Source organism: Temnothorax longispinosus, chromosome 5 (genome assembly GCF_030848805.1).
Source record: "Temnothorax longispinosus isolate EJ_2023e chromosome 5, Tlon_JGU_v1, whole genome shotgun sequence".
NCBI classification, from domain to species: Eukaryota; Metazoa; Arthropoda; class Insecta; order Hymenoptera; family Formicidae; genus Temnothorax; species Temnothorax longispinosus.
In genome coordinates, this window is record NC_092362.1 from 3,433,988 (window position 1) to 3,461,738 (window position 27,751).

Genomic DNA, 27,751 nt, shown 5'->3' on the forward strand with positions numbered 1-27,751 from the left:
GCACGACGTGCGAATCCATGAATAGAAGACCGTTGTTTATCAACAGGCATTTCTCTCATCGTCCCTCCTCTTTGATTTTTACCGTTTACATCGGATGCCTCCTATGTTTTCTTTATTCACGCTAACGGCTAATGGATATGGAACGTCAATTACGAATTTAAACTTCGCCGATGGATGAATGGCGACTTGTCGAGGAAAACTCTATCGCGCGTTTCGACATAGGTATATTAATAATTATTATTCATAACAATAAGTGTTTCAATAAGTGTTTCACAAACAGACAGTTGATGTCGAGGTCTTTCTAAGAAAAAAGGTGGTTATTATTTTTGACGAGGCAAGTATTGTATAATAACGTTATTACATAATTATCTGATTCGGAGAGATTGGATATAATGTCATAAAAACTTAATGGAAAAGAATTTTTAAGACAAGGCAAGGGCCATCGCAGTCAAGTTAGACCTTTTCGTCCATTTCCGCTTTACGGTAAAGAGGTCTGGAAAGTCTCCGGGACGCCCTTAACAATACAAATGCTTGTCGTATTCTCGACGGGATCCGCGCAAACGATGTCGCTTGGCATTATGAAAATACCGGCCCTGGGCGAAGTAAAGGGGCTCGCTGCGCTGTCGTTTCGGAGACACGAATTATATTGGAAACAGTTTCTAGCTGAGTCAGGTTCCATATAACGACTAACTACTCCGTTGGAGATTTCATGCCAGTAGCAGAATTTACTGTGATGTTTATATTAATATTTACATATTTAACGCAAACTCTGCGATAGTTTTGAAGATCGTTGTCGTTTATTACCCTTTTGCTTCTTATATTAATCTTTTCGTCAATGAGTAACTGGGCAAGATATTTAATTAATTATCGAGGAGGTGAAAAGTTACTTATACTTACAAACGACGAAGACGCTTTTCGACACAAGTTTATCCGCACGGAATCGGTGCAAACCAAGTTTAATCGGCAAATCGCTAATCTAAGTTACCTGATGCACATCTTTTTACGAGTCACGCGCGCGAAATGACTGATTTAAGTACCCAGGCTCTCCCGGATGGATTTGACAATAAGATCGAAGGAGAGGTTTGAAAGAAGAATAGTTACCCCCGAAGACCGATTCCCATTACGGTTATTACTCGTCGTCCGGAGTAACAAGAACCCGGTAGATTGCCTCAAATCACCGACTGCGATCCGCCTAGCAATCAAGCCACCCCGCTTTTTCTCCGTCCTAGCCGATTCTAGCCACCGACTATAAGTTACCTCCGGAACTCATTATCGATCGTCGCCTTCTATAACGAACTTTAAATCGATGATCGCGCTAACGAGATGTCCAGGCAAGAACTCTCGCGCTTTCCCTAATCCACGAAACTTACAAATTATATCAAGTCTCTCGCTGCTGGAAAAATTGGCCGGATAGAAAGTGTTTGACTTTACGTACGTAATTGCTTAAATTTCTGATTTGTCGAAAAGTTTCTATATATTTCTATGCTGTCGCAATCTGCCAACGTAACAAAGCGTAACTTAATTTCTATATGTATGGATTATAAATACAAGATATTCTCAAGTTATCGGCTTTTATTTATTGAAATATTTATTAATTTCTTGTTCAATCTTCGCCGTGCGAAGATTGTTTTTCTTTTTTCCTTCTCCTTTTTTTTGTCGATCGGTTGACGTGTCTCCAAGTTGGCGAAACGTGTCAATGTGAAGTATTATTTTTCGCCGGGTCTTCGTCGTTGGTGGTCGAGATATCATACAAACTGCAAATTGAAAACCGAGCTGAGCAATTTCGAGCTAGCGGCGAAGCGTCGCGCCGCGCCGCGCCGCGCCGGCGATCGGCCGCTCTTTCTTTCTCACCTATACGTCTCCTACTTTTCCCTCTTTTGAACCGCGCTTGAAAGCACGAAAAGCGAGCAGCGTATCGTATTTACACAGCCGGCAGCGACTGCTGACAGCCAGACAGCTGAGGGAAGGAGCAGCCGCCATTGTGTTCCAGTGGGTCACATATGGAACAGTCAGGCCACCACAGTGGTGGTGAAACGAGAACAAACAGTTGTACACCAACTTGCTCGATTAAGGACGATTGAAACGAATCCCTTTTACCTATGGCAGGAGTGTTTTACAGAGCAAGCTCGGCTTTATGTTTCGCGCAGACGTTGCAGATCGACGTGGCGACGCGACAGTTCACGGCGAGCTAAAGAAAAAATGTGTGTGCCATACTTTTCCACCGAATAAATTCAAACCTGTTTACCGGACTCACGTAGGAGAAGTGGAGCGATCGCGAAACCAATTAAATCCGTATGACACGGGCGAAGGAAATACGCTGCGATTGAGTGTCGCGGAAAGTACGATCGAAACGGAGGTGACATTGCCGTGCCTGCGAGCGGAACATTCCGTGATTGATCGAGTATGCGAAATTGGAGCAGCTTGATTGCCCATGCGGATCAAAGCGTGTCTGCGTCTGACGCGTGATGTATATCATGACGGTAATCGTAAACTCGATAGACTCGGTCACAACCCGATTGTCTGTAAGTTGAAACAAGGAGCGGGCGCGCGATGCTCTCGATGCGTCGCGCTTGCTCTCGCAGCCGCAGAAATTTACGGTGCCCCGCTCTCTGTTCGCCGATCACGAGGGTGTGCACGCGCCCACGTGTCCGATCGCGTTTCAATATATCTTTCGAAGCATGGATTCAATTCGAGCGAATAACGCGACGGTCGGTGCTTCTGTACAATGCGCGCGCGCCATACGACGTACGAGAGTACGATGCGAAGAAAGAACAGACGCGCCCCGGTGGAGGAAAGCTCGGAAAAATACGCGAGACCATGGGTTACGGTGATAAATCACCCTCGATCTTACTCGGGAGATCTTTTCAGGTTCTTGTTAGCGAGACGTCGGTCTACGGAGGTATCCCGAGAAGCGGACGAGCGAGGGGGGGAGCTGACGGGGGGAGGGGTGGGTAAATCTAGCATAGGTACCACCAGCCTGACGATAAGATGCAGTTCTTCGCACGCAACAAAACACTACAAGATTCAGGTGACGCTACGGTAATCCTACTTGACTAACATGAGCTAAGCGTCTGGCGGTCGGAAGAAAAATTGCGGGTAGGAGTCTCCGCCGTAGGATTTCCGTTTCTCTTCGAAAAAGTAAATTGCGGCCCATGCAGCCTAGCACTCCCGATAATTAAAGTGCCGTATTAGGAGCGTCCATTCGGGGAGGGGGAGGGGCAGGGGAGAGAGAAGCAAACGGAGAATGAGCCAGGCTAAACGGCTCTAATCCCTTTCCCCGATTGTCCTAACAACTTCGGCTCTATTTATTCTCATGAGTTTACTTAAGCCATCGAACGAGAACGCCGGTGGTTTGAAGGCGGGGGGTGGGGGGAAATCGGGTTTACGGATTCAGCGACCGTATAATACCGATCAGAGGGTAATCGGTCCTGCAAAAACGGTCCTCTATCTGCGAGTTCACGGTCCGATAAGTAGTCCGTGGAAATAAATTATTTGATAGGTGCTCGAAATCGCGCGACGGAGGCTCGACAACGACGGTATAAGCTGGACGCACGATCGAACGATCGTCGAAACGTGAAATATAATTTGTGCACGCGTGTAACGTGTTCCCCGGCTATCGGAGGCAGTTAATTGTAATCTTCGGCACATAAACGCTCGACTCCGTGCCGCGACTCATTATTACTCGGCTTTTACCTCGCTACTAGAATTCATATCGCACGCCCTACGTGCCGGGGAAAACCTCCCTTATCGTCCCACCGTATCCATGCCTATATTTTATTCCGGCCGGCTATTCGAACTTCTACATTTAACTCGGCGCGCTGCTCGACGAAGCTGCGAGTCTCGGCGTGGCGGGTCTCGGACGAGTAACGATTTTCAATAGAGGCTGCAAATACCCTTATGTGTGCCACCGTCCTGGACGGCAGAACTCGATGAATATGCATAAAATTCGGTATTGTTAACGCTCAATCTTCGGCCGTTCCTCGCCGCGCTCCTCATTAGCGATGCGTGCGAGATAGCGTGGTCTTAGGCGAAAATCCCAGGCAACGGCCGGACAAGGACCAGGACGAGCGGGCTTCGAGAAAGAGAACGGAACTTTTGAAAAACTTTTCCTACGGAAACTAGGTGGATATTATTATTATTTGGCAGAAACGCGGCGCTCACGTAGTACTAGCGGACAACGAGAACGTCGAGTTAAACTATTCGACGACGAGCCACAGCGCCAGCGAAATCGAGGGGGCCGTCGACGGCTAGCCCAGCTGTGGCATTCTAATGTGCCGCCTTTCGGAACTTGACTCGGTGAATTGCGTTATTCAAATTCGCGGCCTTCGACGCTATTTTTCCGACACGCCTTGCAAAAGCGCGCGTCTGGTGAACGGAGAAAGAGAGAGAGAGAGAGAGAGAGAGAGAGAGAAACATGGGAACGTAGCAGGATCGGCGTACACGAGAGATCTACCAAATTACAGGCAGTCGGTAGTCCGTGAGAGAGCGGACTCTACGACTTCTCGCATTTTTATCGCTATCGACGATCGCATTAAGGCTCGGGCGACGGTACGCGCCGGGGGAGGAATTAGCGTCGGTGGATCGCACGACAAAACGGATGCGCGCGGAATATAATGAGGCTCCGCGCCGAGGCGGATGCGGCAAACGAAAGAGATTAAATACGCGTCTCTGAAACTCGAGGAAAAAATGGAGGAGAAATGTGCCGTTTGCGAAACCGGTGCGTGCACCCCGGCGACAGTACGTATCTCAGCTGCGCGCACACGTGTGCAATGCGGGAAAAGCGGGCTGTAGATACCGCGCGTGGACACCGCGAATGTTTCATTTTCTCGGGATTAAGTAACCGCCGCGCGGCCGTTACATGCATGCGCTCGCCGCTATTAACGATTTAATTAGCGTAAGTTTTCATCTCCCGGATTACGGTCAGAATAGCGGCGTGCCGGCGGGGGAAGGGGGGAGGTGCGGCGGAGATACAGTCAGCGTCGGGAACAGGGGGATACGAAGTAGAGCGCGCGGCGCCCGTTTTTCACCGAGGCAGCCGGCTTATTATTGCGTTTTCGCGGATTACGCTCCCCGGGCTCGCGGCAATTTGCCGCTTGCGTGTAACGTAACGAGTCGAGAAGAGTGTCATTAATTTCGCGCGGCTCAAGGATTCCGAAGAAAACGGCTGCGGGCGCGAAATCGCCGTTGAAGATGGACAAACAAAATGTCGTAATTTAATCCCCGCCGCGAGAAAGCAACTTTTCTCGAGCAGATACATTGCCTCGTTCTCCGCGAGAAATTATAATCGACGTTAATCTCATTCCCATGTCGGAGTAATGAGCCGGGCTGTTTATAAGCCACGTGTACTTTTCTCAACTTATAGCTCCACCTTTCCTGGCGAACATCTACTGGATTCGTTTGACCGACGGTTCTCACGATTCCGACACTGGCTTTCATTCCGTTAAGTCGTCATTCGTTGTTTTGATTTAAGTAGAACTACTTCTAGTAAGAACGTCATATATCCGGTGGGTCCACCAGACGTGCTCGTGACACCAAACTCGAGTGGATCGGTCGACGGGTTAGCCGCTAGAGAAACAACCGCGACAGGCGTAGAAACGAGAGAAAAGGGGGAGGGGGGCGAAATAGAGGGGCCCCTGCACGTACTGTGTGCTCTCCTCTCAAACTATTTATTCCGGCACAAATCGCATTACCAACTTCAACTGCAAAATTGACTTCGTCCAACTTTTACGGCGCCTCCGCCCTTACGTCCCTTCGACGCCACCCGCACGGTCAGAACTTCGACTTGTACGAGGGTTTACCAAACTCAGTTTAAGAAGAAGAAGAACTGTTTCAGCCGTAGAAAGAGAGACGCATCTTGCGGGACTTTCTCTCCTGCCTCGTCGATATAAAATCGCATGACGCGAGCTTCTGGCAGAATGGCAGTTTGGAAGTTCGAGTCGTCAGGTATAACGAACGCGGTACCATAATCGTTACATGTTGTTTCTCCCTCGTCGAGCCAGACTTGACGGATAAAGCTGAATTTTTAAACCTCGCTCCTCATACACATTTTCACTTATAAATCGTCTTTCCGCGCCTCCGTTTTAAATATTCGTTCCGCTTAGAATTAACGAGCTTCTCACATATATGTCTGCCACATTTTTCCTTAGATTCCACTTAGGTTCCACGTAATGCACAACCTTAATGACGCCCGTGCTCCCATTCCTCGCGCGGAACGAAGTAAAACATTATGATTACCGACGTTGAAAAAAAAAACATTCGTTTATGAGCTCTGGCGTCGTACTCCGAGATATTGCTATTAGGCGATCTAATTCGTTCGAATGCCTTTCCGCAGCGAGAAAGAGAGAGACAGAGAGCGTCCGCGCGCTGCGCGTTCTCTTGCACTTTCTCGTTTCCTCTCTCGCTTTCATGCTCGGAGCAATTCCATTCGATTTCATGTGCACAAGTTTTACTAGTATTCGCGCTTCAACTGGTGCGTCCAATCGGAAATCCGGCAAATGTACTGCGGCCACGGCACCGCAATTCGACGGTATCATCGCCGGGGAGCGCGCGCGGCCGTGATTAATCAAAACGATAAACTATTCCTTATTAATAAGCCCTAAAGCGGTTCGCGCCCGAAGAGTGGGGCTATAACTCACGACGGAACAGATACCTTCTGGGCTTCGCATTAAAATTGAAATTAGCCACCCATTTGTCTTCCCGTTTGGCTTAATCGTGACTAGCCAGGTGATTTATGGTTTTCACTTCTGCCGGGCGCGAGTGTAGTTTCTCTTCCCGGATACGGCGCGCAACGCGTAATGCAATTCAAACCCGAAAGCCGACGAAGGAAAAAAAAGAAGTTTGGGCGCGGGGGCGCGATGAAAAGCGTCCTGCTTATACCCACGTTGCGTGATCGCGCTGTAACAGCTGTTGGAAAATAGTTTTGTTCAACTCGCGGAACACCTTATTACATTCTAAACACGCGTGGTCGTCCCGTGATATAATGCCGTCGCGTTATATCACCTCATGCCGTGACACTGGCCACCGTTTATACACACCTGTATAACCCGGTTTATTGCGTTTTAATTGGCATTAACCGCTGTAAACTTAGCGAGAAGCTGCGGGTGCGTATAGCTGGTAATGCTGGTATGCGGAATCGCAGTTAGCACTGTGATTTTCTATGATCTTCATGAATATGCAGGAAGACCTTTTCGAGGTAGCGTAACATGATCGATCGATAATAACAACGGTGAATAATATACTTTACGTATTGAGCATACATATTCAAATAGGCAAGGCGGCATTGAATTAAGTGAATGATTAACTGATAGTAAAAAAAAATATAACGGTCACAATAACACATAAAGTGAATACAAGCGTGCTGATACGTGTCAATTATAAATCCGTGAAACTGACAACATTTATGACGTAAAAGTTTCAAGGTATTGTATCTCTCGAAGCACACGTAAACTTCGGATATGAAATTTAAAGAAAATCTCGTTACACAGACACGCTCGTAATAGCTTTCGCAACGCGTTCGAGGAAATGCAACAAAGGTTCCTGGTTCTATATCAGGTAGACGTGCACTGTTTGCGAACACTTGCTCTAGTTTCCGATCACGCGGTGGCTAATGTGTGCACTCAACCACATTCTGTATTTCATATTGATGTGCAGAACTTGATATCACCGATTTGCGTAACAATCAGTATACAGAACAGGTTTAAATAGATACGTAACGCGTATAGTAAATCTCATGCGCTCGTAAAATATTGCATGGCCTAGCCGCAGGATGTTAACATCGTGCATTGGAAATGCTGATGCTTAATGGACGTATTACAAAAAATTTCAAAAATTTTTATGCTTACGTCTTTTTAGTTTCATTGCCGCAACCACAAATTTCCACACTTTTTCAAACGAACTTCAAATACCGATCATATTATCGCAATATATTTTCTAAATTGCGTATTATCGTTCGCGTAAATATAATTTTGCATAATTTTTTCACTGGATTATATAATTATATTATTCGTGACATAGCATATTCAAAGATTAAGAATAAAAAAATCTAGATTTTTCAAATCAGGAAATTTAACATTTTTCAAATATGAGACAGAGCATGTCTTTATCGGTTGTATAAAATTATTCATGTAAGAGAAGGTTAATCTCGTTTTCTGAAGGAGATGCTATGCGTTACCTATATGGTTACAGACGTTACAGTAGGAAGCTTTGCTCGAGGTTCTTCTCGCTTCCTGATTATTCAACGAGTCGTGTTACATAGTAGACCTGGAGTATATTCAGTTCAAGGTGAACCACACTTTCCGCCACCATAAATAGCGAAATCGGCACGGTATGGGGGGATCGTGACGTAGACGAGGGTGGGGTCTGTCAGTCGCTGTCGAAAGAAACGATCTATGCCACTACGCGGAATAACCATGTTCCGTTTCGTGATGCAGTGGTCTCCCGATCGCGGACACGGTCGAGACCCTGAGGCTCGAAAGGTTCCCCGATAAAGCTAAAAACGCGTCGAAACGAATTAACGGTCAGTCGATCAGTGTCGTGACCTAGGTCGTCGATGGGCTTTCGACCGTACGCATCATGGAATTGATTTGGGTGCTCGTCCTGCTCTTCGGGTTTGTACGCCCGTCCCGGCCGTCGCACCTCGAAGTGGCTTACCAGTGGAAATATCTCGATTGGGTTTGGCCAAATATACCTCTGACGGGAAAAAACTATACGCTGGGCAATGCCTTCACGCAAGACGTGGATATCGACAGACAGGGCCGCATATTCGTCACGAGTCCGCAGTGGATGAACGGTGTACCAATTAGTTTGTCTTTGGTGACTAAAGCGCATGGTCCCGGTGGTCATTTACTCGTACCGTATCCCAATTGGTCCTGGCACGTATCGTTCAGTTGCCAGAGCATCGTATCTGTCTACAGAATAGCGGTAATTTCACAACTGGTACTAGGCTGAATTCAAATTGTAGTAAAAAAAATTTTGAATGCGTGAGACTTACGCGAATATACGTCATTGCGTTCGTTCAAAATTTTTTCGCTATCAATTTGATGTTAAATATTGTAACAATAGGTAGGATTGATGGATTGACATGTAATCTTTAGATCGACGAGTGCAATCGTTTATGGGTGGTCGATACTGGCAGAGTAATGATGCGAGCGGTTTGCCCCACGAAAATATTGATCTTTGATCTCGCCACGGATCAGCTGATCCATAAATACGTGGTACCGGATGATCAAGTGCTGTACGGGAAGGCAGCATTAGTTACGCCAATCGTCGACGTCGGAAAAACGTGTCTCGATACTTATCTCTACGTGGCGGACGTGGATCAAAATGGACTGGTGATTTATGACTTATATCGCGACCATTCCTGGCGAGTAAACAACACCCGTGGTAACGCTTTTGGCCCGGATGAGGATGCTATGAATATTACGATCGCCGGCGAATCGTTTGATCTAACCGACGGTACGCTCGGTATGTCACTGTCGCCGTTGGGATACTTTAATCACAGGTACCGACGCTAATTACTATCATTTTGGATACAGTCAATTTGTAAACCGAAAAACACTACGTTACATGAGTTTCAATCGAAATTGAGATCCGGTCGTTTATTGAAACTACTTATAAAAGCTCAACAAGTTGAATGCGAAAATGTTGTCTTTACTCAGCATAATGAGATATAGAAAACAATGTGGCTGCTTAAATGTTTTCTTTATTTATCTTGCTATTATATTTCTGGCTATTTATCTGGCTATTCTATTTCTACATCGTCGAGAAGAATTTAGAAAATTCCCGTAGTATAAATACGATCGAAGCTGTTGCTACAAGATATGGAAATCTAATTGCTAATTGAGGAAAAGTTGTTTGCCATTTGTCACATGCTTACCACTTTCAGATATCTGTATTTTAACTCGCTCGCGAGCTACTATCAGAAATACACGAATACATTATCGCTGATGCAAAGCGAGTACGGGGAACCAGTAATATTTCAATCAAATTACAAGCGCGCAAGCCAAGCGGGCGTGCAGGCAACCTCTCGAAGAGGCGTAATATTTTTCCAATTGGTCCAATTAACTGCCATTGCCTGTTGGGACATCGGGAAACCATTTACTCCGGAGAACGTCGTGATAATAGCACAAGACGAGGAGACTCTGCAGTACGTGAGCGGCATTAAGGTGATCACGAATAAGGCCGGCGAGGAAGAATTGTGGTTCAATACCAACAGGCTTCAGAAGACGATAAACATGAGCCTCAAGCCGACGGAGACAAACTTTCGAATAATTAGAGGAACGGTCGACGACATCATCCGGGGTACAAATTGCGAGCCGTCCGACGTGAGAACGGAAACCCCAGACACCGTCTTTTGGCACCAAATATAATTTGCCAAGACACACCTTCTGCCTTTCATTACCTCATTTAAAATGTCTTTATAGTGTTTCTGTATATTTTATGTTATACTGCCATTAAAATTGCGGCGAACGAAATAACGAGCAAAATCGTTAATGATTATTTTTCCAAATAAACTTGCGCATAATGGCGCGTCTTTGTAAAATTCGCTCTCTTCCTTCCACATCGCGTACAGAGATGGATTTGTAACTAAAAGCGACGTATCGTTCGCATATCCGCGCACGGTCGAATAGAAGGACGGAGTGGCAGCGAGGTCCTGCGAATGACAGCCGGAGCGTGTAGCAATTTAGTTAACCGTTTCATTGCTGCCTTTTGAGATGTAACGATGAGGTCTGTCGGTGACACGAGCGCCGCCGCGAGCCCCGAATGTTTCGACAGGGTGGCTTGACGCCGTCAGTAACGGGGGGACCGTCGACGAGTTCCATAGCGGAGGAGGTGGAGGAAATGAGAAACGACGCGACGAATTTCTTGTCGACGAAGTTTTACCGAGCTTTTAGGTTGTGCCGTCGCCGATTCCACTGGCTGGTGCCGGATCCGGAATAAATGCGCATTCACGGGGAATTGTTCGCGTTACTACCCCCCGGGATACCAATAGGGCGCGCGCAATTCCGAGAAATTCGTGTCACCTACTTCTCTTTCTACACCGCGGTTCGGCGTGTGACTAATGGCGGCATATTCATGGCGCACCCTCCCGGTACCCCCCCTCCCCCCCACGACACTACCCGATCCTCCCTCTTACGAAGCTCTGGCAGTTAACCTCAGACAACCCCTTCGTCGCGATAATATACGGCTGCCCTTAAATTTTCGTTCCCCTCCGGCATACTTGTTCGGCCTATCTCACCTCGTAGAGCAAGAGCACACTCTCTTCTTTTCCGGAATAGCTTTGGCCAACCCTGCGATTATTATTACCAGGTCAAATCGATTTTTTTGCAGCGATTACGTCAGTACGTAACATAATGGAAGTATCGTGAAAAATCGTTAATCGTTCGTAAGATGAACGTGAGATATTGTACTCTTGAGCTTCGTTCGTGCGAAAGTACGTGTCTTTCTCATCTCGAACATATCGACCCGTGTTTATCTTTATACCACGTATGAATACTAATCGGTTATGGTAAAATAATGTTGTGTATGCCGGGCGAAGCGTTCGTACGATAAAGCACATTTTCCGCGGCGCAGTCGAGAGCACGCTCCCACGATCGTGATCGTTACCTTAAGGGCAGGATGTGGAATTACTTAAGGAACGGTAGTGCGCCGCGGTAAAGTCTCACCGTGGGCTCGGTGTATCCGCGACGCGGGAGGAGGGATGTCTCAAATCGTTTTACGAGGATAGTTTTAAAACGACTTTACGAGAATAGCTTGGAATTTTGAAATAAATTTGCATCGGTTTTACAGCCTTTGATATACATAACTACCGGTTTGGCACTGATACTCGCGCATATACGGGCCTGAACGGCGCTCTAGTGCTCGCCGTCGATGACATACACTGTGGAACACGTCTATTCTCCTGAAGAAAAAAAAAGGCGCGTGTACTCTAGCTGTTATCCTTTTTTTATTACTGCCAAAACGATATCCGCGAGACACGCGTTTACGCAATATCTCCGCTTCCAAAGAGAAACGATGATAAATCAACATAATCCGCAGTATTTTGACTTCGCAAGAAATCACAGTTCTTATGTATTACATTATTATATCATCATTGGTAGCAGAATTTATTGTGATCGTTAAATATTCTGAAACTTGGGTTCTTTCTCGAATTTATTTCTGACAAGAATTTCCTGACAGTTTTAAATAATTCTGTTACTCCATAAAAGAAAGTACAATATATTCTTCGGGGTTTCGTTGAGCAGTCCGGAACGAGCTGTGCACGGAGCGTAACGTGAACGAGTGCGTCGGCGACGCGGTACGTCACGCAGCGGCAGCATCGCGTCGGTTCGCAATTCGGCGGAACCGCGGCGTTCCCGGCCCGACCGATGGAACGCCGGGCGAGAATTTCGGGCATCCACCGCGTCTTTATTAAGTCCGGCTCGTCTATAATTCACAGGAGAGAGAGAGCGCGCGGCCGTAGGCCGTCCTGACAGTGGCTCGGGCTCACCGGCCGCATAAACACACCGAGCGTCTCGCGCAGGAGACGTCCATGCGCGCACACGGCCGTGTGTGCCACGCATTGCGGTTGTCAACCCTAGTCAACGTGTAATTTACTAGCTCGCTCTCCCCCGCTCTCTTCCCCTTCGGCACGATGCAGATGCAGTCGCCGGTTTTGGACTCGGTCAACGCGGCGGTGGCGTCTGGGCGGTCGCAGTAACAGCAGCAGCAACAACAACATAACACCGTCAACAGCGGCCGTCGTTACCGTTCCCGTTTCTGCTGCTGCCTGCTGCTGCTGCCGCGACTAGTTACGATGCAAATGGATAACGCCGCTACAGTCTACACTGGCGAGAACCGTCCTCTGACCACTCGGAACCCGACGACCGCAGGGCTGCTATAAACCAGCAGAGTACGCCGCTACGTTCTCCCGAAACGGCCGGAACTTTCGAGCTGTCGCGCCGAGATGATCATCGAGATTATCTACCGCTCTTGCGCGTGAGCATTTCTCGCGAAATATTGGGAAACTTTTCGCTTTCGCGTAAATCCCCCGTTTTTCCCTTCTCTTTTTCCCCGAATTCACATTCGTATTCCACGTGTGTCACGTCAACCGTATACTGGAGTTGTTCGTACAATTATTAACACAATTCTTGAAACGCAATTTCCATTTTAATTATCATTCGTATCGCAATTGTTTCGACGGTTTAAGAAACGTGTGAATTGAAATTATTTCTTTCTCTTTGATACTTTCACGTTGCGAGGCTTCGTCATGCGGAGAACGTGTTCCACGTATAAATCAACTCATCCGTCTATCTATCTGCCTATTTGCCTTCAGCGCTACGAGCTCTACTCACTCTCTCCTTCGGAATCTCGCAAATGGTTTGCTTCCTCTTACCGCACGCACCGCTATGCAACGCTCGGTCGAAATGTCGTTTACTACAGGAACCGGTCTCTTACGTTCGCAACCGTTCGTTACCGTTAGTTCCGCCTGACGTAGCGCGTTCGCAACGTAAACACGTACGTGTGCACGGTGCCGTACAGAGAGAGAGAAAGAGAGAGAGAGAGAGAGAGAGAGAGAGAGAGAGAGGCCGCGTTTCGAAGGTGTGCCTGCTTTGCTTTCTGCCATTCGTTACCTTTGCCGCGAGTGCACACGCGTGTCTGTAGATGTGCCTGCGACGGCGGTTGTTTACGGTTCTGCAAATAACGGGGGGCCTCGCACACCGGCCGTGGGACATTTCACTTTGGTCTCTTAGGCGTTCACGAGGCGCGATACGCGACTGATCTCACGCCCCGTTGAATATCACGCGGCGAGAACTAGTCATTGTCGTCTTTACCGGGTCGGCCACCGAATAACTTTCGGTCTAGACGATCTCGTCTCGGTCTTTCGCGAGTTACCTTCACGACTCCAGCCGCGGCTTTTATCTCACTCGGAGAGAAGAAAATATAGACCTCGCGCGTGCAATTAAAATAATTTGCGCCGCTTATACAACGGAAAGTGTAACGACCAGCCAGAAGTTCGGAAGAGTTAATTTGTAAAACGGCCCATTCGGTTAAATTACGCGCCAGATCTTTGTTGTAAAACTTCCTCTCTCCCGTGAAAATTGCCGGGTCATCGAGCGCGTATCACTTGTACATTCACTGCCAAAGCGCCGTAATCTCGGTACGGCACACGGCTTTCGAGGCCCCTTCCGCGACGAGTAGAAGGATTCATGACGTGTCTGCAAAGTATGAATGCATAATCCCTACCGTGCCACTTGCCAATTTTCGTACATCGATGTATCGTGAAAGGAACGATCGTTGTAGATCGTAATGAATAGCTCGGGTGGAAATGTACTGGGTCAGGTGCAGGTACCAATGGAAGGATAGCTCCGATGAATGTAGCGAGTGCAGGCGCGGGGGAGGGAGGTGCAATCAGCGCGATGATAACCAGTATTACCGCGTCTACCCATCCCAGGCCGCCGATCTCCGCGGCGTAATTCCCGGGGGTTCTATTTGCGACGAGAACAAGCGGCTAGTATGACGGCAATCCAGGGGATGATGTATTCGGTGTTATTTATTTCTAGCGATACCGAGCCGACCGATTGGCCGAGTGACAAAATAGAAATCAGTTCAGAATGCTCTCGGATATTCGTGCTTTCAGTCAAGCTTTGTCCCTTCTGTTGGCCTATTCGTCGATATCCTATTTTTCACGCGAATCGCGTTCTTATCGCAATGTTATTTTCAGAATAAAAGCGTTTAAAAATCGCTCGTGCATTTTGATACTCAAGTAATTTCTATAAGTCAGATCTACATTTATTTCTTTGCTTCATAATTACGCCGTGATTAGATTCTTACTTTGTCCTTACATGGGAGGTAAAGAACCACATTTGGTTATTTGCTCTTCACTCGCTTGCGCGTACATGGGAAGATGGAAGCTTAAACTCACGAGTGAGTTTTCATCGAGAGGAAAACTAAGGAAGACGCGACTAACAGCTGGATGGAACTTTCTCACTGCGTGGCATACAAAGTAAACTTGCTAACGTTGTCTCTCACTCACTAACCCGCGTTCCTCTCGTCGTCCTCGTCTCCTTCTTTCGCATATTACCCTCTCTTGCGCTACGTAATATTTCCGCCTATTCATATCCATATATTCACCACCGCTGTGTGCGTGTGCGCGAGCCCATTTTTCGCGTCCCTCGAAAGTAATACAACTCTCTACTCCAGCAGGCACCCTATTTATTTCCGTACAAATTTCAGGAGGCAAACAGAAACAATGATTTTTAATAATATCGCATACGTGCTTGCAATACAGAGAAGGAAATCTTCTCTCGATTGTATTAAATCTATTTCGTAATAATTTAACGTACTAAAAGACTGAATACAATAATTACTGTATACTTGTTGTAAGTACACGTCTTACGTCTAGTGCTATAATTATTTTTATTTTGTTTTTTCTTCATTGGAAATAAATTTATTTTATTATACGGACGATTATTATCGCTCAACTCATGCTGAAGCACGTTACGACAATATTTAATTCCCTCGCGATGGAACAAGGATTTTTATGATCTTTGCTTAAATACTCGGAGGCAATCGTGATATCTTGGCTATCAGAGCCTGTTGGAATCTACGCCGTCGCGGAGCGGAGCTACTTTTAGAGTTAAATAAACCTTATACGTATCCGTCTTACCGCGATGAGACACGTGCTGCAGATCTCACGAACGAGTCTCTTACGTCATACATAATTTATTCAGCGCCGTCGTTGCTCGTGTTTTACGCTCGATTGAACGCCATGTTATTATAATTCCACAATTTACGTAGCGAAAATACGACAGCTTCCTTGACAGCGTGCTTCGCCGTCCAGACCATCGCGCAAAAATCGTTAATATCACTTCATGACAAGCGAGACCACTCTTCAGCAAGTGAGCTGAAGAAACTCGGTAGTTGTTTCCTAACAAGAGTCGGGGTCGGGAATCGGTTGTTTTTATCAGTTGCGTGAGCGCCCTACGTATGAAAACTTCCATCCGCTCACGCCCTGTTTCCTGCTACGAAGATGACGGCTAGATGGACGAAAAGAGCGCGCGCGCGATGGAAGGGCATGGGGCGAGGGTAGGAGCCGGAGAGGAAGTTGTTGGACCATGTCGACTGCTTCCCAGGCCAGCCGAAGTGGACCTATCGACTCGAAACGAGTGTGCTCGACGTTAAAATCCCGGTCGCTGCTCCCGTTTCTAAGCCTCCCCTCTACTGACCGTCATCACTCTTTCTCTCTTCCTCGCATTCCGCCAACTTTCTGCCTTTCCCTCACGTGTATGGACGAGCGGGCGCGCGCGCGCGTGCTCGTCTACTTGCTCGTGTTAGACGTAAACGATGCAATGGGGGGGTGGACACGGTCCAGCAAATCCGAAATCCCCTTTTCCTCGATATAAAGCTTCGTCCCTTTTTTCGGCTTCGATCCTCCACATAGCGAGATTTCGCGCCGCTACTCTGTGTGAACCCAAGTATCCACCGATAAAACCGAGTCGCTAGTCGTAACAAACGAAATCGACACTGCCAGGTCAGACTCTCATACGTGAAGTCGCGCGTCAACAGTAGAATTCAATTCCGAACTAGACGCTAACTTTGTCTGATGTATTTCGATCGTTCTATAAATGTCGAAGTTGGATCTATATACCTACATATTTAGCACTGATTTTCGAAATTGACATTTCGATTCTATAGAAACTTGTATTTTCTTTTTTTTTTTTGTTGAAAACAGATTTTCTAGAGAGCCGATATAATTTCTTAAATTTGATGGCAGTATACAGAAACTTATGTCAGAAATATTTTAAGGCTTGGAATGATATGAATGAAATATCGTGATGATATCATATTAATTACCTACAAATATGATACTATATGTAATTGCGAGATATCGTGATATGTCGTTAACGAGTGAATTATGTTAAACAACGCTTACAGAGGAGATAGTCGGTAGGGATGGTATTTCTTCGCAGGGGAGTGACAATATTATTCTGTTTCAGGGTGTGACGGGCGACCGGCTGGCCGGGGGCGCCGCACACCTCCTCCACCTCTTCTTCTTCTTGCCACGACCACAACACACAATGTAACAACAACTACTACTACTAGTGTCGTCCGCGCGAACCACGTTCTCAATGTACTCGATGTGGTACGTCACTATACCCCTACTCGGTGTCTCTGAAGATATGTCATTAAGTTTTAACACACACGTGTCTCTCACTTTTTTACGTTATCGTGCCACACAATTAGTATTTCTCGTTGATGTTTTGATGGGAGAGAAAGAGAGAGAAAGAGCTCTGCGAGGCTCAAGATCTGCCTTCGCCCATTGGGCGAACGTGGACCCGAGAGTGCTCTGTCTAATTGGCAATCAGGTCAGATTCGATGGGGGCGTATTCTAGTACACGCAGTATTCCGCAAATTCTCGTAGTACTAAATTATTTCGACGAAATTTAACGTCGCACTACTGTGACAGAGGCATCCCTCGTGTGCACGTACGTATTTACGCGTCATTTTTACATTATGTATACGTTTTATATTTTACATATACATCTATTCATTCGTCACACAAACACACACACACACACACACACACACATATATGTATTGGTGGATTATGTCTTCACTGTTCGCTGAATTCCGTTACAATGTGACTTGTGGTTGGTTAAGTTTCGTTGGTTTATCGATGTTCAATGTTGACTGCTATTGTTGGTTGTTAGGTGTTTAGTGGTCATTCTGTGTTGGTGCTCACCCCCTACCGACTATTCCTTGTATTCGCTGTATTCCCGACGACGAGCACCCTACCCCCATTCCCACACAACACGAATCCCTAAACTTGATGTTAGAAGTTACGATATCAAACTTGCCTGCCGCCATCTTCTCTGCAGACTGGCGGCCTTCGAATTTATTGATATATAGACGAAAATGGTAAGATTTCTAAATATTCACTTTTTCAATAAGCATGCTGTTATTATTTACAGGAAACTGTCATAAATCTGCATGACATAATGCATTTAAATTTTCAATATCATGATATCGTTCATGAATTTTGAAAGCGCACAAGAGAATTGTGAATAAAATGCTTTTCAAATTGGCGGACGAAAAATAAATCGACCACTATTTCGCTTTATGGCGAAATTTAAATTGATTTGAAGGATATACATTTATATAATATATATATAAATCTTCTTCGGCCTGATATACATATATACATTAGACCGAACAAGATTTCTATGCCATATGCGCGTGAGAAATTTTTCTGAAAAACCATTTTCCGCTCAGCCAGCGCGCAGCTTAGGAATGACCGACATTTGATTAGAGAATAGTACGTGCTATTGTATTTTTCTTCTGGCATGCACGTTTCACATTTTCTTTATCTCTATCGAACGTGTTTCTGAATATTGAAGGCCTTGAGCACCGTTGCGAAGTTTTATTTTACTCTTTACGCCTCAATACGTATTTCAATAACAAGTTATCTTCTCTGTCTATCCATTCGTTTAAATGGCAATTTTAATGTAATAGAAGCACCTCGTGGAATAAACAAATCGGCACGCTGACATGTAAACACTTTTGCACGCAAATGAGCCGATAATTATATGCGTGTAAATATTGTTCTCTAAATATGTTTTACATCTGTAATGATAATTAAGCTGAAAGCTCGCTACACGTTTGGTCCATTCTTTTAATGAGCTTGGAAAACGGTAGCAAACACTGGTCCGATGGTGGGTTAATCTGCGGTTGAAACGCTTGAATTCTTAACGAGGACGAACCGAGAAGGGGCAAGAAAGAGAGACATACTTTTTAAAACAATTACACGAGTAGACAGCATGAAATTGGATGCTTTAACGTGAACGCTAGATACTCACGTTTTTTTCTTCCTCCCTACGCGATATGATGTGCGATCTTGATAACACAAAGAATAACGTACGCTTCAATAATTACAATTTAGTAAAAACAATAAAATATAATCTAACGTTCAACTAAAAATTTGAAAAAAAAAAACACGAGAAGGTGTGCGCGATACGGCAAAAATATTTATTATACTTTCTTCCCATTTTCTTCGAGTTATGCGATCGATCGTAGCAAATTACGTTCCAAACTTCCCATTTCCCTCGGAACTGGTCGCCGGCACTTTATTCTATTTGATAGCGATGGCGAGCCGTGGTGAGCAAATGGCTCCTAACAACGACGTATGTGAGAAAGGGACGCAGTTAGTCCGGAAGCATTTATTTGCCAGCGGGAGGTTTCTCGTAGTTTTACAATGTGGTCGCGCGACGTTTCGCAAAGGCAGCTCGATTTCAGGCGCATCCCGATAATATTAAAAAGTAATTGGATTGCGATCCGAATGATGGTTGTTGCCGATTCGACGGCCGGCGGCGGCGGCTACATCGCCGAAGGAAGGGTGATAGAATCGGCATCAAGAGGCAGGGGTGGGGGAAAGGGAGGGGGAGGGAGGTAAAGGCGGGGATTCGCAGACCGGAATAATGGACAGTCGTTAAATTTAATTGGCACATAATTATCGGAAGTCCAGGCACCAAGCAGATCGCCGCGCGCTACCAATCGTCGCACAGTCCCATTGCTCGAGGCTTTAATATCGAGGAAATTCACGTGCAAAGGGAGAAGGGAACATCCCATTTCGTCCGCGCGTATTTGGTAGAACATACCCTCGGTGCTTGTGGTTTGTGCCGGCCTAACGAGTCCGGAATCGACCTGCCCTTCATCCGAAATCGCTTTCCAACGCCGCGCTTTCCGTTTCCTTCCTTTTTATCTACCTAGCCGCGCACACGAGCGTCAAATCGCTCTCGTCGTTTTTTATTTCTCTCCGTGCGTACGAACGCGTCCGCGCGATCTCCCTCAACTTGAACATCCCCGTGACTAGATTGAATCTTCGCAGAATGTAATTTGTCTTGGACGCCCTTCGAGCTACTACTGTGAGAGAAATTTGAATAAAATAATAAAGCGTTCGCGTCTGTGTGTCTGCGTGAATGATAGAGAATGAATAAAGACGACAAAACGTAACAGAGAACGAAAAAGCGAGTCGAAATAGATAAAAGTCAACGATTTATTTTTGGTAATGCGAACAATCGTCTTGAGAGATCACCTTCGTGGTGCGAACATCTCGCGCCTTTACGAGATTCCTGCGGGGCGCCGAACAGGCCGTAATTAAATAAGAGCTATAAATATGAGACCGTTCGGACAAATTAATTTACGTATCAATTATTGGAGTAGCGTTCGGATATCGTTATCGCGACGATAAGTACAGCCCGTATACAACGTTAGCGGCAACTCATAGCTGCCATATCGTGGCTCGGAGCTACAACTAGGCGGCGCGGCGTGTCGGATTATATGTTACCTCGATATCATCGTATACCAATAAATAAGCCCCGCCGATATCATCTTTCATTTCGATAATTATTATTCGACGCGGTGTTAATTAATTAAGGACTGAGGTCGCCGACTACCAGGGAGGGTGAGCACCTTTTCCCCCCTCGACCCCGCTTCATTTCGCGTACTCGGAACGGCAGGCAGGTAGACGGGCCACTCCGGGCATATATAACCACGATCGCGCCAGGTGATAACTCCTCGAGCTCTCTGGCTAATTACCGGATGAAAGAGCTATCTGGCGACTGTCGTCAAAGCACCGGTGAGAGTCAGTAAATGCACGTGCCGCGCTATTGTGATATTTTAGCGCGCTTCCAGCACGGTTTCGCGTACAGCCCACACGCTGCGCCGCGCCGGTCTCGAGATATCTAATTTTCATTCGGCGTTTTCAGCCCCGTGTACATGAATACCGCAGTCCCGGCCGCGGCCCAGCTGACGGGATATGCAACGAAATGTGCGGGTATGCATGCGGTAAACGAAATGTTATTCTCCGCCGCGCCGTTCTGTTTAAGCATAATTATTATTTCCTTTGCATGTAGCTCATTAAAAAGTGACGGGCGTTTCGTTCAATCTTTTTTTAACTTCGTTAAAAAGTTAAAAGTTGAAAGCAGTGAAGTATCTCTCAAGTTTCAACTATTTCGTAACGCGACGGAACCGGACTGTTTAAATATTAAAATTCATTGTTGTGCCAATATTTTACCTATAAAAAACATAATTAAAAATTGTTATTCGTAATTTGGAATAAAAAGCTAGAGTCGTTTTATGTAAGATTGTATATACCTACATATGTATTTTTCTGGTGGATCGGGACACAGTTTTCAAGAATGACAAAATATACGGAGCACCGCCAATGAGACGAAAGATTCTGGAGTGATTCCTTCGATGTAAATTGTCTGAGACATCAGAGACGTTCAAGTGTGAAGCATGCGTGAGATCGGCACACGAGGCAAATACTGGGATTACGAGAGCCATGCTATTCGGCCAAAAGCCAAGAGAATAAGCAAGAGAGACAGATAGGAGAGAGAGAGAGAGAGAGAGAGAGCTCTTGTAATTTATTAATTTAATGCGTGACTTTTTGGGTCAGAATCGTATCTGGGTGAAAGGTTGTTGGCGGCGTTCCCGGGTAAGAAAAAAATATCTCCCTCCTTCCCCGCACCTCCTCGCTGTTCTGTCGCGCGTATCTACACGTGTAGATGCTTGGTGTCCCATCCGCGCTGGTGGAAACGACTCGTCGCAAACAAATAAATAAAGGCGGCGTCCGCAGCGTAGGCGTCCGACGCAGGAGTGCTGCTGAATATTTGATCGTTCTGCCGGGCGTTACGTTGACCGAGTACCTGGTCATGGGGTTGCTCGGTCGCAGAGGGAACCGCGTTTTCCCCTTAACCCAGTATGAGAAGTCGGAGCGAAAAGGGGGGACGGAGTTTTATTGCTATATGGCGTAGGCGTTTGGCGGAGGAGTTTCCCGCCCTCGGGGCTGACGAAGTCCGGATCTTCTCCCGTTGGGGAAAGAAGAAATATTTTATACCGGAATAAGGTCACATCTCTTTATTATGGCTCGCACGCCGCGATCTACGATCTCCTAAATCTCAAGAATTTCAATCCTCACATTGTAGCATGTAATAATTGCACGTCGTCATGCTTGATACTTGAAAATAATGCCCGCACGCGCCTTTCGATGCCTCGAAACAACCGGGGCTTTGAGTGGTTGCGCGGTATTGAATTCAGCGATGCAAATAGGCTCGATAACGCGCGCGACAGAAATTCAATAGTCGATAGATACTCGCGATGGAATATCTCCGGTAAGGACTAGACTTTTGGTATGGGGTATCGAATGAGCGTGAGAAAGAGAGAAGGCGAGAAGGCTGGAGAAAAGGAGGAAGACGGAGAGGGAATACCAGACACATCCTATAAAGAAAAGAAGCAGGAGATATGGAAGAATGGTACAGCCATGAAAAGCTTGCGAGGCGTTGCGCTACTATTGAATTTAGCCGCACCGTGCCACGGATCCTCACTCTCTCGCGTATACTCGTCGGAATTTGATTTACGCATAAAATATTCACCTTGCCCGAGATTTCGTTAGAGTTTCAAAGTTCCGAAACGCTCCGCTACCAGCTGCTGCTGCTGATGCTGCTGCTGCTGCCGTCGCCGCCGCTACCGTCGTCGCCATCGTCGCCGTCGTAGCGGGGCGCTGCGGCACAAACAGTGGTAGGTATGTAACCGCGAGAAGAGAAGAGAATGGCGTCGGGAGCAAGAGATACAACTAAGTATACGTAAGAGAAGACCTGTAGAAGACAGAACGAAGTGGTATAGGTATGATACCGGACCGTTGCGAGCGAGTCCGGGTAGGATCCCTGGGCAGGATACCTGCCAGGAAAACTTTGCAGGCATCGAACGAAAAAAGACCGCCAAGTGCTGAAGAAAAGAGAGAGAGGAGGGCCAAGAGATTCTACAGCTCCCCGAGATCACTGTGCGCTTCTCTTGGCTTCCTGCCGCCTCCTCTTACCTTTTCCTTTCTTCTTGCGACCGTCCCTTTTTGTTTACGTTCTATCACCCTGGTCCGTCGTGAAATCTAATAAATCAAGAAGCGGAGGGAGCGGAAGTTTCACCGTGCGATATTCGGAAGAGACGCGCGCGAGTCGAAGATAGTGGACCACGAGAGTTTAGAGCGTTTCTGATAACGAGTTTCCATCCCGTGCTCTTCCTTCCCCCCTCCTCCCTCCTCCCGAACGTTTTGCGGACGGTATCGTCTACATAGAACCGAATTGACGTGTCTGTCGAGCGTTAGTGTATTCGCATACAATGAATGTTCCTCCTTCCTTGCTCCTCTCAATCTCCTTTCGTTTGGTCTCCCTCGCTTGTGTGTCTCCTCGTCCGTATTCTCGCACGCAGACACGGTCGCGCTCAAGTTCTTCTTCGTTCTGTACTTCCTCGGTGTCCTCGTATCTCCATTGTGCCGCGTCTCCACTTTCACCAGCATTAAGCCCTCCGAGAAATACATTCGGCCGCCTAGCGCGCGATTTCAGCTCACCCCGCGGACTTTTAGAGTGGGACGGTGAGGTGGACGGCTTCTCGGTGCTTGGGCAACGACAGGAAGTGAGAAAGAGAGAGAGAGAGGGGGGGTGTGGAGATGTGTATGCTGAGATACTTAGCACAAGCCGTTACTTCGTCAGTACAGTCCAAGCACCAAGTTGCACAGCGATCGCAATTCTGTTCTGTTTCGCGGAGTGCAAAATGGTTGGGCAAAAAAAGCCCGAGGGTATGCGGGAAAAACACATCGGGAGCACGCATAGGGAGCACAGATTTGTCGAGAGCGCGCTGTTTCAATCGTGAAGCGGTGCGTTTGTGACAATAGCGTACAGAAATGTTTCGCTCTCGCAGCGTATTATCGTTATAAAAACTGCCGTCGAATATTGTTCGACGATCCGATCGTTTTACAGGTTCGCCGGGAGAGTTGTGAGGAAAAAACGACCGCGTTCAACGGGGCGTTGCGTTTATACGCGCAAGCGCGCGCGGTATAATTGTAAAATATTTCATTTCATCTGGCCGCGTTATTTTCCATGGAAAAATCCAATTTTACATCCTATTATTTTGCTTTATTCCGCTATTACTCGTTTCTCGCGGAAAATTCGCATAAAAACATTTTCGCCCGCGGATCGTTATTATTTTCATACCGGAATAACTCGTAGCGGCGAACATTGCCCATTGCGTTGTACGTCGCTTATTATTGTCATTGGCAAAGAGTTTATGTGATTTCTGTCTGCTTTTGCAGTTCGATATAGGAACGATCACGTCGTCGTCGTGGTCGTGAACGCATTTCCGGCGATACGCGAGACAGCGAGACGCTCGACACGGGAATCTCAGAGGGAATACGCGATAAAGAACGCTCGGGAAAAATTTAGGAACACTCCGCTCTCGCGGACCGTTACCTCGCGTTAAGCGCCGTGTGCAGACTTCCGGGGCGGTCGTCGATGCGTCTCTGGTGCTCCCCGTCTTTGCCCCGCGAGGAAGTTTCGCCGGAAGTCTCGAGGATTTATCCGGCCCGCTACGTCTTCCGTCCGAAAACTTATCTGCCGCGGAGATGGCGAGAGCGACGGAGGCCGTGTGCACACACGTTGACCACGCTGCCGGGTAATACGTGCGATGGCAGAAGCCGTTAGCTTACTCTATTGGGTTCGAAGGACTCACGGCTCGAGGCTCTTCTCTATTCCATTTATTCCGTATACATAATATATCGTTTTGTGAGGTGGCCCGCTCTCACCCGTCCGTCGAGCTCGTAGGTATTCTTATTTTTTCGCTCGATTTAACGGGCCACGATAGGGAGGCCCTCCTCTTTTCGACGTAGCCGCGGGACTTTTTTATGCTTAAACGCTTCTTCGCGATCATCAATCTCCGCCCGTAACGAACGGCGGAAGAACAGTAGCGTAAGAACTGTAGCAGTTCGACGCTCTTCTAATGAAGAACTTTCTTAATAAGAGAACGCCGTATACACAAGTAATTTTTCTCGATTGTAGCTATTAAACAATCAAGGAGTTTCGGTAAGCCAACAATAATGTTGCTGATAAAATTGTATTCTTTCTTTTCGGCGAAAGCAGATTAATGCCTTCGACAACGGGTTTATCTACATGAACAATAATTCGTATAAGTTCTGTTTATCACAAACTATTAATTTCACCAGGAACAGTTACGATGCCTCTCCCGGTGTCTTAACTCCCAACTTACAGTGTAGCAAACCGTATACCGAGAAATTTATAGGTATATAAATTCAAGCTCCTTTCATGGGAAAGTTAGCAGGCACCTCTTGACCGGAAAGAACGGAGCGGAATGCCCGCGCCTTTTTCCGGCAATGGCGAGCGTTTTGACAGACGTAATACATGTTTGAACCGTTGCTTATACTCGTATGAAAGAGAAGTTACGGAAATAAGACAGAAAAAGAACGGAAGGGCATAAAATTGATCGAGATAAATAAAATAATAAATCGTTTAAATCGAGCAATCACAAGCAATAACAAGATATAACGAGAAATTAAAATAATTATTTCCTAGAATGTGTTGAACTGTATTCACTGAAAAATAGAATAAAAAGTGAATGGCAATTGCATAAAATAATTATTCGTATTAAAAAGTTAAATAAAAGGTAAACGTCAATTGTATAAAGTAATTATTTGTATCATGTACCGTATGTCTATTGTCCAAAAGGATTATCATAGAATATGATAAATCTGTTTTTCTTTCCGTCTCTCTTATTTCCTTTCAGAAGAAAAAAAGAGCGGAGAAAGAGGGCTTAACTCGATGAAATCTACGACGGTGAGGGCGATAGCCGGGCTTTCGAGCAGGTGTTTTATATAGAATATACGTTTCGATAATGCACGCGATGAAACGTAATTCCCGTCGCGGTGGTGTGAGACGAGAGCGCGCTTTGGTTTCGCGGGGATGAAAATCGCATTCGGCTTGTTCGTCGTGCGCGCTTCGTATGGTCGGGGACACACGGGGCGCGAAATTTAGGCGAATCCTCGTGAATGGCCGGTCGGCGCCGCGCTATACCGCGCGGATACGGCGCGTAATTACTTTATACGTTTATGGCGGCGACCCTTTCGTCGGGCCCCTTTTGTCGGTGCACCGTGTGATTTATCGCAGTAAACCTACCTACCGCGCCGCGCCATCGCCATCGCCATCGCGCGCTCGCTCGCTCACTCACCCCGTTCTACCCGCCGCGCCCGCGCCGCGGCGAGAATTTCCAAAGCTCGCGTGGCTCTCGCCCTAAGCGCTGGATCGTTTACTATGCCCGAATTTGTAACTAATTCAGGCGCTTCCGCTCCTGACGTGTATTACCTTGCCGAGGCATTCCGATGGACAAGTAAAGCACACTCGTCTTTGCATCTATATACATGCTTTTCTCGCAGAATTGACATGTATGAGATATTTGCATTAAATGTAAAAAAAATTTATGATATTTGAAAACATCACAACACATACATCGATTGAGAAAGATCAAAACCCATGATCGAAAAGTCGTGATAATTATAATTGAATCAATGGTCGATCGAAATGTCGATTATAATTAATAAAGATAGCCAGTTAAGTCGAATGGAAAAATGCTTATCATTAATCATTTAGTGGCGAAGTAAAAGTTTCTGATTTGATATCTGAAAATGTTAAAAATGTCTTTTCGTATTTACAGTGTGAACATTTTTCATATGCGCACGGTATCACATTGAAGATTAGTCGGTCTAATAGCAGATGATATAAAGCAGCCATTAGAACAGAAGCAAAAAGCGTAGCAATTTCTATCAGGATAAATCATCCTGGGAGTCCGTATTTGCTCTCTCAAATACATCGTAGGTCTTTGGGCGATAGTGGAGAGCCCGCAGCATCGCGATCTCTCTGATGCTAGAATCGTGTTAATATTTGACAGGCATAATTCGGCTTTACGAGTGGTGTAAATGCGTCGCACGTGCGCGCATCGAGAATTATCGGAAATACTGGTAACGTAGAATCGATGGCACGGCGATTTCGGCGCAAGAGAGAGAGAGGAAGAGAGGATTTGCGCGCGGCATCATTTCGGTCATTGTTAGCGCCCGTTTCGATCGCGTTGATCGTCGGCGCAAAATACAGGTTCGCAATGCGAACTGATATATCTCAATTGTGCATAATACCGAGCCGAATTCTGATTCCCCGCTAGCATTTACGTGTAACAGCGTCGGCGTATTACGCGCTTCGTGTTTTTGGCAAATGAAACGCATTATGCATGATATCACGCACGAGGCGTCGTCTGAAAAAGTCACGCGATAATTATCTAAGTTCCACGTCAGATTTATGTCGAGGTAATTTGAATATCAGGAGGAGTACAACGTAACGTACTATTCATGTATTCGACACTTTTTATTTTTCGGGACTGGAACTTCAGACGATACCTTCGAGGCACTCCGTGTTAATGGCAGGACGTGAATACATCTGCATTAAAAAATGTGACATGGCATATTTTTACAATTTTTGTGGTTATAAAATATGCCGGCTTCTACGTACAAGAACTATATATACATATATTGGCCTCCCTAAATAATACCGAACTTTTATAGTTATTTTTTTATTAATTATTTACGCATACTCGTTCTCGAACAAAAAAAAATAATATTTAGATTACGTATTAAGATTTTGTATTAATCAACAATTTATCGTTGTATTTTTAAAATTTAAAACTTTCTTGAACATATATTTGAGAATTTTTTTGCAACAAATTCTACAAGTTTACTGATTTGATTTTGAGAACAGTGCTGGAGAGATTATAGTCAGCCTCCTTTAATGGATGTCCTTTGAAGTAGGTGGAAATCGTAAGAAAAGAAAGGGAAAAGGTTTCTTTTGCTATCGTAATGGGCGGGGAACTTCGAGTTAGGACGACATCG

General features: G+C 46.1%; 2 protein-coding genes across 6 annotated transcripts in view; both read left to right on the forward strand.

Moving 5' to 3' along the window:
* Bru3 (bruno 3) overlaps positions 1-27,751 on the forward strand; it is a 620,785-nt gene that overhangs the window by 186,729 nt on the left and 406,305 nt on the right. For all 5 annotated transcript variants that reach the window (XM_071779537.1, XM_071779535.1, XM_071779544.1 and 2 more), the window contains one exon: positions 16,977-17,122. The gene's annotated coding sequence lies outside the window, so the exon portion shown is untranslated. The remainder of the gene's footprint in view (positions 1-16,976; positions 17,123-27,751) is intronic.
* Positions 8,174-10,528, forward strand: LOC139812934 (dopaminechrome tautomerase). Its single transcript, XM_071778119.1, has 3 exons — positions 8,174-8,919; positions 9,093-9,499; positions 9,884-10,528. The coding sequence occupies exons 1-3, from the start codon at positions 8,572-8,574 to the stop codon at positions 10,365-10,367; spliced, it is 1,239 nt and encodes a 412-aa protein (XP_071634220.1). The 5' UTR covers positions 8,174-8,571; the 3' UTR covers positions 10,368-10,528.